This window comes from Sciurus vulgaris, assembly GCF_902686455.1.
Source record: "Sciurus vulgaris genome assembly, chromosome: 6".
NCBI lineage: Eukaryota > Metazoa > Chordata > Mammalia > Rodentia > Sciuridae > Sciurus > Sciurus vulgaris.
This window is the reverse complement of record NC_136466.1, coordinates 37,948,881-37,962,239: the sequence shown is the minus strand read 5'-3', so window position 1 is coordinate 37,962,239 and position 13,359 is coordinate 37,948,881. Positions and strand designations below refer to the sequence as shown.

The 13,359-nt window shown below is 37.1% G+C and overlaps 1 protein-coding gene across 1 annotated transcript in view; it reads right to left on the bottom strand.

Annotated features, from left to right (window-relative positions):
- SIMC1 (SUMO interacting motifs containing 1) overlaps positions 1 to 13,359 on the bottom strand; it is a 79,131-nt gene that overhangs the window by 5,624 nt on the left and 60,148 nt on the right. Inside the window, exons 7-9 of the mRNA XM_079144119.1 lie at positions 11,734 to 11,862; positions 4,100 to 4,256; positions 3,843 to 3,927 (exon numbers count right to left, since the gene is read on the bottom strand). Of these exons, the coding sequence (XP_079000245.1) occupies positions 3,843 to 3,927; positions 4,100 to 4,256; positions 11,734 to 11,862 (371 nt within the window). The remainder of the gene's footprint in view (positions 1 to 3,842; positions 3,928 to 4,099; positions 4,257 to 11,733; positions 11,863 to 13,359) is intronic.

The following is a 13,359-nucleotide window of genomic DNA, read 5'->3' as shown; positions in this document are numbered from 1 at the left end:
ACCACCACCACCACCACCATATAAGAATTTCTAACAACACACCAAACTGAACTTCTTATCTTCCTTGCAGATTTTTCTCCATTTTCAATGATGGCAGAGTCCTGGAAATCATCATTCAAGCCATCGACCTGATCTTCAAAGAATTTCTGTTGCATCTATTGCCTTACCCACTGCCCTACCCACACCAGTGTCACTTCTAGTCCTTTGCCAGATGATTCGCCACACACCACGCAGAGCGACCACTGAAATTTACAGATATGATTATGATACTCCCTGACCTAAAATCTTGACATTTTCCTCTGACTCTTGAAATTCAGTGGAATTTCTTCAGCATGACTCAGGCCCTTCATATGCTGTCCCTTCTAGTTTCTTTGGGGGTTGTTCTCTGATTACTCACTAAAGCCCAACCCTATTAGTTAGTTCAATCATTAAGTAACTTTTTGCCTTAGATTCCATAAACATGCTCTTTCTTCTTTCTGGAAAACTCTACCCTCCCCATTTGGCCAATACCAGTACAGGCAGCCTTCCATATCTGCAGCTTCCTTATCTGATGATTTAACCATTAGTGGATTGAAAATATTCAGAAAAACGAGTGCCTGTACTGAACATGTAGACTTTTCTTTCTTGTCCTCATTCTCTAAAAAATATAGGTAACAACATCATGTACATTGTATTAGGTATTATAATACAGAAATGATTTAAAGAACATGGGAGGATGCATGTGGGATATATTTAATACCATACCACTTATACAAGGGACTTGAGCATCCACAGATTTTGGTATCCTTGGGGTTTTCCTGGAACTGACCCCACGGATGCTGAGGGATGACTGTACTTCTTATCTCAGATATCACTTCTCTATGAAAGCTTCTCAGGTTCCACCAAAAATATATATGGTCCTCCTGTTCTGTGCAGCTGCACTGCCTTTCACAGGATTTATCTTAATTGTACTTAAATGTTACTTGTGTGATGATTTGTTTAGCTTCAATCTTCCCACTAGACAGTAAGCTCTGTGAGGGTGGGAGCCAAGTTGGTCTTCTTTTTCACTGAGGTTTTCTCAGTAAGCCAGGCATGGAGAAGGCATTCAATATCTTGCTCCAATGAATGTATGAATTGAAATGATCCTGCCTGCTTCAGCTTTTCTCCTCTTTGTGGACAGGGATCCCTGCAGGAAGGCTCTTTGGTGACTCTATTTAGGATGACTCACTTCAGTTTTGTGGGATGCTCTGCCTAAGCTGTCCAGCTCAGTGGTATTCAAGATATTTTTAAGTTCCTAGGACTCATGCTTTCAAAAACTCCATGACAGACAGCAATTTGTAATTTTGCTAAGTCTCAAATGAATGACATGGCAATGAAACTGGGATGTGGGGGACTGATTTCCTTAGCCAGAGAATGCAAGCTCAACTGGCAGCTCAGTAGCCATGTCACAATAAGGCTGCTCTGCTCAAATACTTGCAGAATAGTATTTTGGGATACACTGCTTTCCAGGTCCATATAAAATAATCTAAAAGTATTAAAGGTGAACTTTAAGCAATATTGCTTTAATATTAAACTTTTTGTTAGATATTCAAAATAAATAATTACATAAACCTCAATGAGCCTAAGTACCCAGGAATTTGCCTTTGGGGCTTTGTTGTAATAAAGACACGCACCTCTAAGAGTGCTAAAAAACACACAAAGTACACAACCACACATTGCTTTCTTCACAAGATACCCTTTGAAATTTTAGTCATAAGAATCTGAAACAGGGCTGGGGTTATAGCTCAGTGGTAGAGTGCTTGCCTGGCATGTATGAGGCACTGGGTTTGATTTCTCAGCACCACATAACAAAATAAATAAAGATATTGTGTCTATGGCTAAAAATATTTAAAAAAAAAAAAAAAGAATCTGAAACAAGGCCAGGAACGGTGGCCCATGCCTATAATCCCAGTGGCCCGGGAGGCTGAGAAAGGAGGATCACAAGTTCAAAGCCAGCCTCAGCTGGTAAGGCACTAAGCAACTCAGTAAGACCCTGTCTCTAAATAAAATACAAGATAGGGCTGGGATGGGGCTCAGTGATCGAATGTCCCTGAGTTCAATTCCTGGTACCAATCAATCAATCAATCTGGAACAAGAGAAGATCCTTGTAGTTTAACCCTGGCCAGGCAAATAGGCAGACTGAGATCCAATTTACAATGATTGAACACTTAGCTACTTTTATCTCACACTCATGAATAATCAATACTTGCAAGTTACATAGTATCATTCGCATTCTATAGAATAAAGAAACCAAAGCCTAGAGACAAAGTTAGCTGCCCCAAACACAATAAGGGGTAAAGACAGAATCTTTTTCTTTTGGTACTGGGGATTGAACCCAGGGGTGCTTTACCACTGAGTTACATCCTGGAGTTGGGATTTAGACCCAGACTTTTTTTTTTAATACCTTAATTTAATTTATTTATGTGGTGCTGAGGGTGGAACCCAGTGCCTCACATATGCTAGACAAGCGCTGTACCACTGAGCTATAACCCCAGCCCCCAGACTTTGTTTTTAATCTAGTGCTATTTTAGGGAGGAAAAAGTCTCTGTATTTCCAGTTCTGGTCCTGAGAAAGTCTAAGTTTCTCTCAACTTTCATGTGCTATTACTGAGTAAAATCAACATCAACATGATGATAGGCAAGCAAATTTTATATGTATACTTCTTTTCCTTACTATTTGAGAATAATTAGTAGATACTGTGTACAATAGTTCAGTATGGATGCCCTAAAACCAATGACATTTACTATCAAAATCTGGTACAATTATCAGAAACAATAAACTTAATATAATACTATTATCTAATCTCTTCAAATTTCTCCAATTATCCTAATAATGTAATATATATATATATTTATATTTATATATTTGTGATGGGGATTAAACCCAGCAATAATGTACTTGATCCAGTTTAGAATCATGTATTGCATATAATATTCACAAGATTTAGTTTCTTTGTTTTTAAGACCTTGGTACTTTTGAAAAGTACAGACTGTTATTTTGTAAAAGGTCATTCCATATGTTTTTGTCTGATGCTTCCTTGTGATTCCTTGTCTGACTGCAGAGATCCAGGACATGGATTTTTGGCAAGAACACTGCATATATGATAATGTGTTCTTTCAGCCCAACATATCCAGGAAAAATGTCAGGTTTCTTCCCTGTCGAGTTACTATTTTTCCTTTTATAAAAAAAATTAACTTCAGCAGTTAGTTCTTTCGTTTTCCTAATGTCTTCTATAACCTTTGGGTAACAAAATCTCATATGAAGCAGCTAGTCCATCATTATCCTTGTCAATATTCACCTCCTAAGTGTCAACCTGGTCTAACTTTCCTAAGATTCTTACCAATCACTGGCTTCATCTGTTATTTGAGTCTCTAGGAAGAGCAAGTTTCATGGGCTAACATTAGGGTATCTCACATCTTTTGCAAGATATACAGGTCCATTTTGCCACTGATTTGCTCTGTATTTGCATTGTATTGACGGATGTTTACAATGCCCATAGTCAGTGAACAATCAACCCAACAAGGACCTTGCAACAAGAGGCCAGAGTCAGGTGTTAGGGCCAATCAACCTTTCATGCTATGATGACTTTTGCTTATACAATCATATGACTAGGAGGCTCACTGGACTATCAGTCACAACAAAAACATGCAATTTTTCTATTTCATATTAGTGATTCCAGCTATGTGATTCATTGTCCCTTATAGTTACAACCCACAACAATACTTTATTTAAAAGTGAACAAATTAGAATCCCTTGAGTATTATCCATAACCATGTTGACTGTGAGCCGTCCCACAACACCTTTTTTAAACAAGTGCTCCTTACCTCTTAAAACATGTTGATAACTGGACAACAGAAACTGCAGATGCTCAACTAGTTCATCCCAAGTCTGCCACTGGGTTTTATCTGACTGCAGAGATAACAAAAGCAATCGATAATAAATGCATTCCCCCATTAAAGTTTTTGTACAGGTTTCAAGTAACTTTTACATAATGTTAAATAATGTTATAAGCTAAAATCCCATGGGCATAATTAGGGAAAAGGTGGTGTAGGCCTGGAATTGAGGCAGGAAAAAAACGTACCTGACACTTAAGTAGTGATGTGGAATTGTTCAGAAAATAGAGGGCCTGGGCCAGAGACAAGGGCAGGCGAGTAGGCGTCTCACAGCTGTGAAGGAATATGATTTCTAACACTTTGCAGCGCAGAAGGTGGCTTTCCATGGTAGTAAAGAACATCTCTCTATGGGGAGAGATGGAAGAGGGAGTTAACCATCAGGATTATATTTCAAAGAATATGTAGTATAATTCACCCTGAATGTTCTAACACTGCCTGAAGAAGCTAAGAGGAAATAATATAGTGGAGGCCTACAGAATCATAATGCCAATGGATAGGACAGAAATGGATTTGTTTATGAATTAACAACTGGCAGTATGAAGGAAAGTCTGACATTTGAAAAAGACAAGTTTAGGACACATTAAAAAGAATTATATCACACTGTAAATATGAGAATAAATATTTTTGAATGCCTGTAATGTACCAGAAAGTGTTTGGCACAAGAAGGAATTCTAAGATAAAGGCAGGTATTGTTCTAAAATAGCTGAGAGTTGAATGGAAGCAGGAGATGTGCAACAGGAACTTAGCATAGGCCAAGTATATTTATGTGTGTGGTACTAGTGGTGCACCAGGGATACAGAGAAGAGAGAACACATTTGGTCAGGGGACTGGAAGTAGGAGGAGGATATACTGTAAGAGTGCTCTAGGAGGCATCAATGGAGGGGAAAAACACAGGCAATAAAAAAGAAGTAAAAGACATACAGCTGTGGCACTGTGGCTTCATAAATTTCAGAACCTAGGACTCTGAGAGTCCAAGAGGGACTCTTGCCCTTGGCACGGCTCAATGCAGAGTTTCACAGCAAAGGCAGACTGGAGCACCTTTAGAAACTTCTGAGCAAGGGAGTGACAAAACGAGCTGTTTCAGGAAAGTGAATCACACTCATTGTTCTTAAAGTAGTCAGCTTCCCGAAAGGGCTCTGGATCTCAGGTACACAGGTGCATCTCTGGACTGACTGAAGGTTTCTGGTTTGTTTAGTAGTCCTTGCCAGTTTCTGGGAGGTAGACAGCTTGAGAGAAGAAGAGGAGATGGCAGCAAGAAGTGATGCCCTACACGATAAGTGGTGCGTGGTGCGTGCCTGCAGTCCCAGTTACTTGGGAGACTGAAGTAGGAGGAACACTTGAATAGAAGTTCAGAGTCAGCCTGGGTAACATAGTGAGGCCTTGGCTCAAAAAAAGAAAAAAGAAAAAAATTCAAATTTTCCCGTACTTTGTCTTTCACCAGATACATATTATTTGTGTAAAACGAAGTTTAAAAAGAAGGATGAATATTTTCAACCTTTGCTTCTTACTTCAAAACTTTTACTCATCTTTTTATGACTAAGACTCAACTTTTAAATACATCTCATCTCTTTAATGTGTTTACCTAACATTTTCTACATTTTCTTTCATACACAGAAGTCCATATTATTATATTTGAATATTTGCAAGCTATTCCTCAAATTCTTTTAATGTGTAATTTATATTTATTTGCTCACAAGACAATTTTCCTATTTAATGACCTTTTATTTTGAAGTGCATTTTATCATCCAATTTTTATGCCACAGCCTGCATAAATTTTGTGCTGGCTTATTACCATGTGACCCAGTTATCCCACTCCTTGGTGTATACCCAATGGACTTAAACTCGGCATACTATGGTGATGCAGCCACATCAATGTTTATAGCAGCTCAATTCACAATAGCTAAGCTATGGAACCAACCTAGGGGCTCTTCAACACATGAATGAATAAGGAAAATGTGGTATATATACACATGGAACATTACTCAGCCATAAAGAAGAATGAAATTATGGCATTTACTGGTAAATGGATGAAACTGGAGACTATCATGCTAAGTGAAATAAGTCAATTCCAAAAAAACCAAAGGTTGAATGTTCTTTCTGATATTTGAATGCTAACACGCAATAAGGGGTGGGTGGGGGAGAATAGAAGTTCACTGGATTAGACAAAGGGGAATGAAGGGAAGGGACAGGGGATGGAAATAGGAAAGACAATAGACTGAATTGGACATAACTTTCCTTTGTTCATATATAAATACAAGACCAGTATAACTCCACATCATGTACAACCACAAGAATGGGAAATTATACTCCATTTATGTATGATATGTCAAAATACATTCTTCTGTCATGTATAACTAAAAAGAAAAAAAAAAAAAAAAACCCAACCAAACAAAAAAACAGGAAATTTACTGGTTGCAGTGATGCACACCTGTAATCCCAGTGACTTGAGAGGTTGAGACAAGTGGATTGCAAGTTTGAGATGGGCTTTAGCAACTTAGCGAGTCCTTAAGCGACTTAGTAAGACCCTGTCTCAAATTAAAAAATTAAAAATAAGGGGTGGGGATGTGGCTCAGTGAGAGAGTGCCTCTGTTCAATTCCCAGTACCAAAAAACAAACAAACAAAACAACAAGAACAAAATAAACCCAGGAAAATAGCATACACACACTAGTGTACTAAAAATCAGATTTTTAAATATTATTGCCCTAATTATGTTATTTCTGATCACACATCACATTTAGCTGTCTGCTCTCCCTCTGCCCCCACTACAGGTAATGGGGATTGAACCCAGGGGCACTTTATCACTGAGCTACATTCCCAGTCCTTTTTATTTTTTGAGACAGTGTCTTATTGAGTTATCCAGGTTGCCTCAAACTTGCAATCTTCCTGCTTCAGCTCCTGAGTCACTGTGATTATAGACACATGCCACTGCACCTGACTTTTTTTTAATGCCTTTTAATCTGGAATTATTCTTCAATCTTGCTTTGTCTTTCACGATGTTTTTGAAAAGCACAGGTTAATTTTTTATAGAATAGCTCTCATTTGAGATTTGTCTAATACTTCCCCATGAACGGTTCAAGGTTATACATTTTTGGCAGGAGAACTCCAAAAAAGATGCTGTAATTCTCAGCGCGTCCTAATAAGAGGCACATAATGCCAGTCTATGCTACTGCTGGTATTAACTTCGATCACTTGATCAAGGTCGTGCCTCCATGTACTATATTTTTCCTTTGTAAAAAATGAGTATGTCATGGGGATATACTTGGAGGCAATAAAATATCTTGTCACTTCATAAAATTTCACCATTTTAGTGTCCACTCATTCTGAATTAATCATTATTATGATGTTTGTCAAACCATCGTTCCTTTTTCCTTAACTCATCATTTCTTCTTCCATTTTGGTTCTTTCTTTTTTCTTTTTGGTACCAGGGATTGAACCCAGGGGCACTTAATCACTAAGCTACATCTCCAGCCCTGTTTATTTTTTATTTTGAGACAGGGTCTCAATAAGTTGCTTAGGACTTTGCTAAATTGCTGAGGCTGGTTTTGACCCTGTGATCCTCCTGCCTCAGTCCCGCAAGGCACTGGGATTACAAATGTGAGCCACCTCACCCACACTGTTTTGCTTTTCTATAGTAGAGAAAGGTTCCTTCTGTTCTTCCCTTTCTGTCAGTAGTGGAGTTTTGTTATAATCCTTCACTGTCAGTATAATTTTGGAGCTCAAATTATCCCAAATTTGACCGACAGAGGCCCTGTAAGATGACTTATGTGTCTTTGGACATATTTTGAACATTTTTTGAACACTTTCTTACTTTGTGATACAAGGTATTTCAGGTTTCTTTTGTATTATTCCTTCCTCAGTTCTGGAATCAGCCATTTCTTCAAGGATCGCTGATTCCTTTCAGCATCTGCTGATATTTATATTCAAAGATCTGGGTACAAGGTATTCCCACTACAACTAAGGTGAATATGCTCTATGCTTCTATGCTTCCTCAGTGTACAGAGATAGGAAACAGATGTATGAATATGCACACATACATACACAAACTTTGCTTATATCAAACATATACAAATACACCCTCACACATCTATCTATAATTGTTAGAAACCACAAGTTTATATTGGTACCTCCAATTCTAATCCAGTACCACAGGATTCCCTCTATTCTTTCCCCTTTCATATGTGTAACTCTCTTCTCTGACAGTGAGAAACCTGGCACTCATTATTCATAATAAATTTGTTTTATCCTAGTCTACACATAAGATAGTTTTTGAATAGTTAATCCCTGCCTCTTTGAAAAAGAAACCCAGTAATTAGAGTTCGATATTACAGTTCACTCTATCTTTAGCATGAAGATGTTTAGTCCAAACACTGTTTTAAGTTACTTGGACAGATATGAAGAACAAATCAGTGGTTGCTAGGAGCTGGGAAGGATGGATGTTTGTGGCTATAGAAGGTTAGCATGAGGGGTCCTCATGGAAAAGTTTTGTATGTTGACATAACTCTACATGTGATAAAAATACACAGACTACGCACAAATAAGTGCATGTAAGATGGGTAGAATTTGAATAGTCTTGGATTGTATCAATGTTAATTTCTTGTTTGAGATATTGTAGTATAGTTATGCAAGACTCAAGCACTGGGGAAAAACAGGGTGAAGGATACACAGTACCTCTTTCTAAAAGTTTTTACAACTTCCTGTACATCTATAATTATTCTCAAAAAACCAAGGCTGAATGATCTCTCTGATAGGCAGATGATGATATATACGGGGTGGGAGGGAGGCAAGAATGGAGGAAGGATGGATTGTATAGAGGAAAAAGAGGGGTGGGGAGGGAGTGGGGGGAAGGAAAAATAACAGAATGAGACAAACATCATTACCCTATGTACATGTATGATTACACAAATGGTGCAACTCTACTTCGTGTACAACCAGAGAAACAATAGTTGTGCCCATTTGTGTACAATGAATCAAAATAAATAAATATTATTTTAAAGTTTTTTTTTTTTTTAAACAAAAGTTTCATGGCTGGATGTGGTGGCACATGACTATAATCTCAGCAACTCAGGAGGCTGAGGCAGAAGGATCATGAATTTAAAGCCAGCCTCAGTAACTTAGAGAAGTCCTAAGCACATTAGTGAGACCCTGTCTCAAAATAAAAAATGAAAAGGGTCAGGGATGTAGCTCAGTGTTAAGTGCCCCTAGGTTCAATCCCTGGTACCAATAAATAAGTAAATAAATAAGTTACCTGTTGTGCTTGGGATATATAGCTCAGTGCCTAGCATGTATGAGACCCTGGGTTTGGTCCCCAGCACTGCCTCACTCCAAAGAAAAACCCCTAAACAAAAGTTACTTAGGCTTATTACTCCTTCTTCCCCCATTATTTTATTAATTTTAAATACAATTAATTTATTTGTAGTCCACTTAATTTTTTTGGGAATGTAAAATATCATGGCTCCCAAAAGTTTAAAAGTTGTAACTATACAAAAAAGTAAGCTCAGGAAGGTATTTACCACCATCACTGTCACCATTGCCAGCCCAGTCCAGTACCTTTTCTTCTTTGTACCCCTTTACTTCTCATCCACTCTCTGTAAGAAATTTTATTAGTTTGTGGTTTACATTATTTCCATAAATGATCATAATCATGTATATTTTAGATTTTTTCATTTTTTAGAAAAAGATACGTATATTATTATTCAGATTCTTTTGTATTTTTCTTTTAAAAAACATCTTAATATATCTTACAAGTCAGTTTGTTGAAATTTTCCTCATTTTAAATTTTTATCTTTTTATAACTTCATAATGCTCCATTGGGTAGATATATAGTAAGTATTCAACCACTCTCATAGGCATTTGTTTTGTTGTTGTTGTTTTTGTTTTGTGTGTGGGGGTGGTGTGCCTGCATGCATGCACAAAATCCAGGGGTACTTTATCAGTGAGCTACACTCCAGCCCTTTTTATTTTGATGCAGGGTCTTTTTAAAAAAGAATTTTTTTAATAAACATATATAGGTAATAATGTCTGTCTCATTCTACAGTCCTTCCCATCCCCACAGCCCCAACCCTCCCCTCACTCCCCTCTGCAGAATCCAAAGTTCCTTCATTCTTCCCTACTCACCCCCCACTATGGATCAGCATCTGCTTATCAGAGAAAACATTCGGCCTTTAGTTTTTTGGGTTTGGCCTATATCAATTAGCATGATATTCTCTAGTCCATCCATTTGCCTGCAAATGATGAGGCAGGGTCTTGCTAAATTGCAATCCTCATGGCTCAGTCTCTCAAGCTGCTGAGATTATAGGCCTGTGTCACTGTGCCTTTTTTTCTAATATTTTGTAATCATTAACAATATTGTGAATACCCTTGTACCAATACTTTGTATTATTAGAAATATGTCTTCAGGATGAATTCTACAAATGAGGTTGCTGGATCAAGAGGTGAATGTACCTTTAAAAGTTCTACTGGATATTGAGACATTCCCCTTCATAAGGCTTATACCATTTTTACATTCCCATCAGCAGTGAATGAGTACCTGTTTTCATATAACCTCACTAATAGAGTGTATTATTGTTCTTCAGTTTTTCTTTTTTACTATTCAGATTGGTGAGAAATGGTAACTCAGTGTAATTTTTAATTTACTTTTCATTAAATATAAGCGAGACTGAACACTATAGGAAAATATGACAGATCTTTATCCTTGGTAAACACAGATGCAAAAACCTAACAAAACATTAGCAACTTAAATCCATCAATATATAAAAAAGATAACATGCAACCAATTAGATTTTTTTTTAAGGAATGCAAGGCTCATTAAACTTTAAGAAATTATTCAATGTAATCTCCTAGGTCAATGGGATAAAGAAGAAAAATTATGATTATCTCAAGGTAGAAAATATATTTTATAAACCTCAACATTTATTCTTTAGAAAAACACTCGGTAATCTAGAAATGAAAGAAAATTTCCTCAATCTGACAAAGGGTACCTGTGAAACATCTAAAGCTAACCTCACATTTGATGATCAAAGACTGGATGTTTTCCCCCTAAGATCAGGAATGATGCAAGGTTGTCTGCTTTCACCACTTCTCCAACCTTCTATCAGAGATTCTAGTTCATGCAATAAGGCAAGAAAAAGAAGCAAAAAGCATACAGATTGGAAAGAAAGATATTAAAATCTCTTTATTTGCAGGCAAGACAACTATGTATGTAGAAAATTCTAAGAAAATTACAAAAAATACTACTAGAATAAATGAATTTACCAAAGTTGCAGAATTTTTATATACCATCAATGAGTCACTGGAAAATGCCAAGTCACACAGGTATACAAATTTGTCAAGACTCACTGAATGATATTTATGTAAGTTAGTTTATATAATTTTATTGTATATAAATTTTATCTAAATTAAATGAATCAAATTAAAGGTCAAAGTATCTTCTAGTATAATTTGGGTGGGTGGCCAATTTGCCCCTTCTTAGAAGATTTTAAAATAGGATCAATTTTATTTACATTATTTTTGCCTATTTTAAATCTAAATTTGAAAGATGATTTAAGTTGTTAGTCGAAAGGATACAGTAAGGAAATTCAGGCTCCATTTAGGGTCTCCTGCCTCTTCCCAAGAAATTAGGCCTTAATTGCATATAGTAACAATGAATGGGGAACCTCCTTTAAAATGACATATCAATCTTCCTTCTTTTTTAAACTACTGTTTGGGATTTTCTCTTGAAATTGTTTCTAGCAGGCAGGATAGATAGAAAAGTTAATTTATGCAAGATGATTTTCTAGAAGTATTTAATTTTCTTTTTTAAAGAAAAAACACAACTAGACTCACCTTTGACTCCTCTCAGGGATATCCAGCACAAACCCAAACATCATCTCAGCAATTTTATTGGAGCTGCAGGTGGGAGTCCTATCCACCTCTACGGCTATGGACAGCATCCTCTGAAGCTGGCACACAATCCTGAGTCCAGAAGATAGGACACGAGTGAGTGGGAGGGCCTGGCAAGAGGCCATCCTATGGTAGGCCCTACCAGTTGTATGCCAAGAGCATACTATTATGGGATCTTAAAAAGCACATACTGGGTCAGGGAGAACTACTCAAACCATCAGCATGCTTTTATTTAGAAATTTCACCTACTGGAAACTCTTCTGCCAGCTCGTACTATCTGAACCTTTTAGAACCTGGGTTGAGCTGCAAAAGCAAGCTGCTCTGAAATTCAAAAATAGAACTGCCCAATCTTAAGGGTGGAGAGAACTTTAAGAACCATCTAATCTATAACTTCCCTATTTTGTGTATGATAAAACAGGCTCAGTGACTGAAAATTATTTGAATTTTTTTATTTTGGAGAAAATATGTATGTCATATATTTTTCTCCTGTTACTAGTCTCATACTAAGTTCAGTCTCAGAACACCCACTGGTGGAATCTTTTTCCATCAGACCTACCTGTGGCAGAAAGCTGACCTGATGTGGCATTAGGAATCCAGGCAATATCTCAGATAGGCAAGCCTGACCTGACACCAGTCTTTCTCAAGATGTATTATGTGTGATGAAGAAAGAGCTTTGTTTTCAGAAAATTTGCAGTCAGAGACATAACAGGTAGACAAGGGGTTCTGGCATCAGATTTTGGGTATATAAAGATAAGCTGTTCAACCTTCAAGGAATTACTAAACTGCTAAATCCAAGTCTTCTCACTCATAAAAGGGGAAATAATACTGTGTATTTCACAAGGTAAGAGTGATGTATAAAATATCTGACAGAGAGGCACTTATTGATGGTAAATGGTAGAACGTTTAATTATTATTGATAGGATTATGATACAATATTATTATTTCTACTAGCATTTACATATAAAATATATTATGAGGATTATTATACGAGATTAGCTTCTATTGAAGGAGCCTTGTCTACCTTTCTCTTGGATCTGTATATGATGTCTCGGGGAAAACCCCACTCTAGGGACATTCCAGAATATGCCAAAATAAATGCTTTACTCTATTCCTCTGGGGACAAAATTGTCTCCTAAATTAGTTGAAGCTCATAGGATTAATATGAAAGTCAGGTTGCTGCAACTATGTTATAATACAATGTGAATTTAGGTGCAAATGCTATAATTTGAAATAAGTGTGACTGGCTTTTACCAACATGATTGACATGGAATTCTATGTAACTTGTGTAAAGGCAGCCCTAGTCTCTAAAATACTGGTCACCCTTTAAGAAATGTCAAGGCCACACTCAACTCCATAAAAGAAATACTGTGAGCTGGGTGTTACAGCACATGGTTATAATCCCAGCTACTCAGGAGTCTGAAGTAGGAGGATTGCAAGATCTAGGCCAGCCTCAGCAATTTAGTAAGACCTTATCTCAAAATAAAATAAAAAGGGCTGGGGATGTAATTCATTTGTAGAGTACTTGCTTAACATGTGCAAAGCCTTGGATTCAATCCCTAGGGAAAAGAA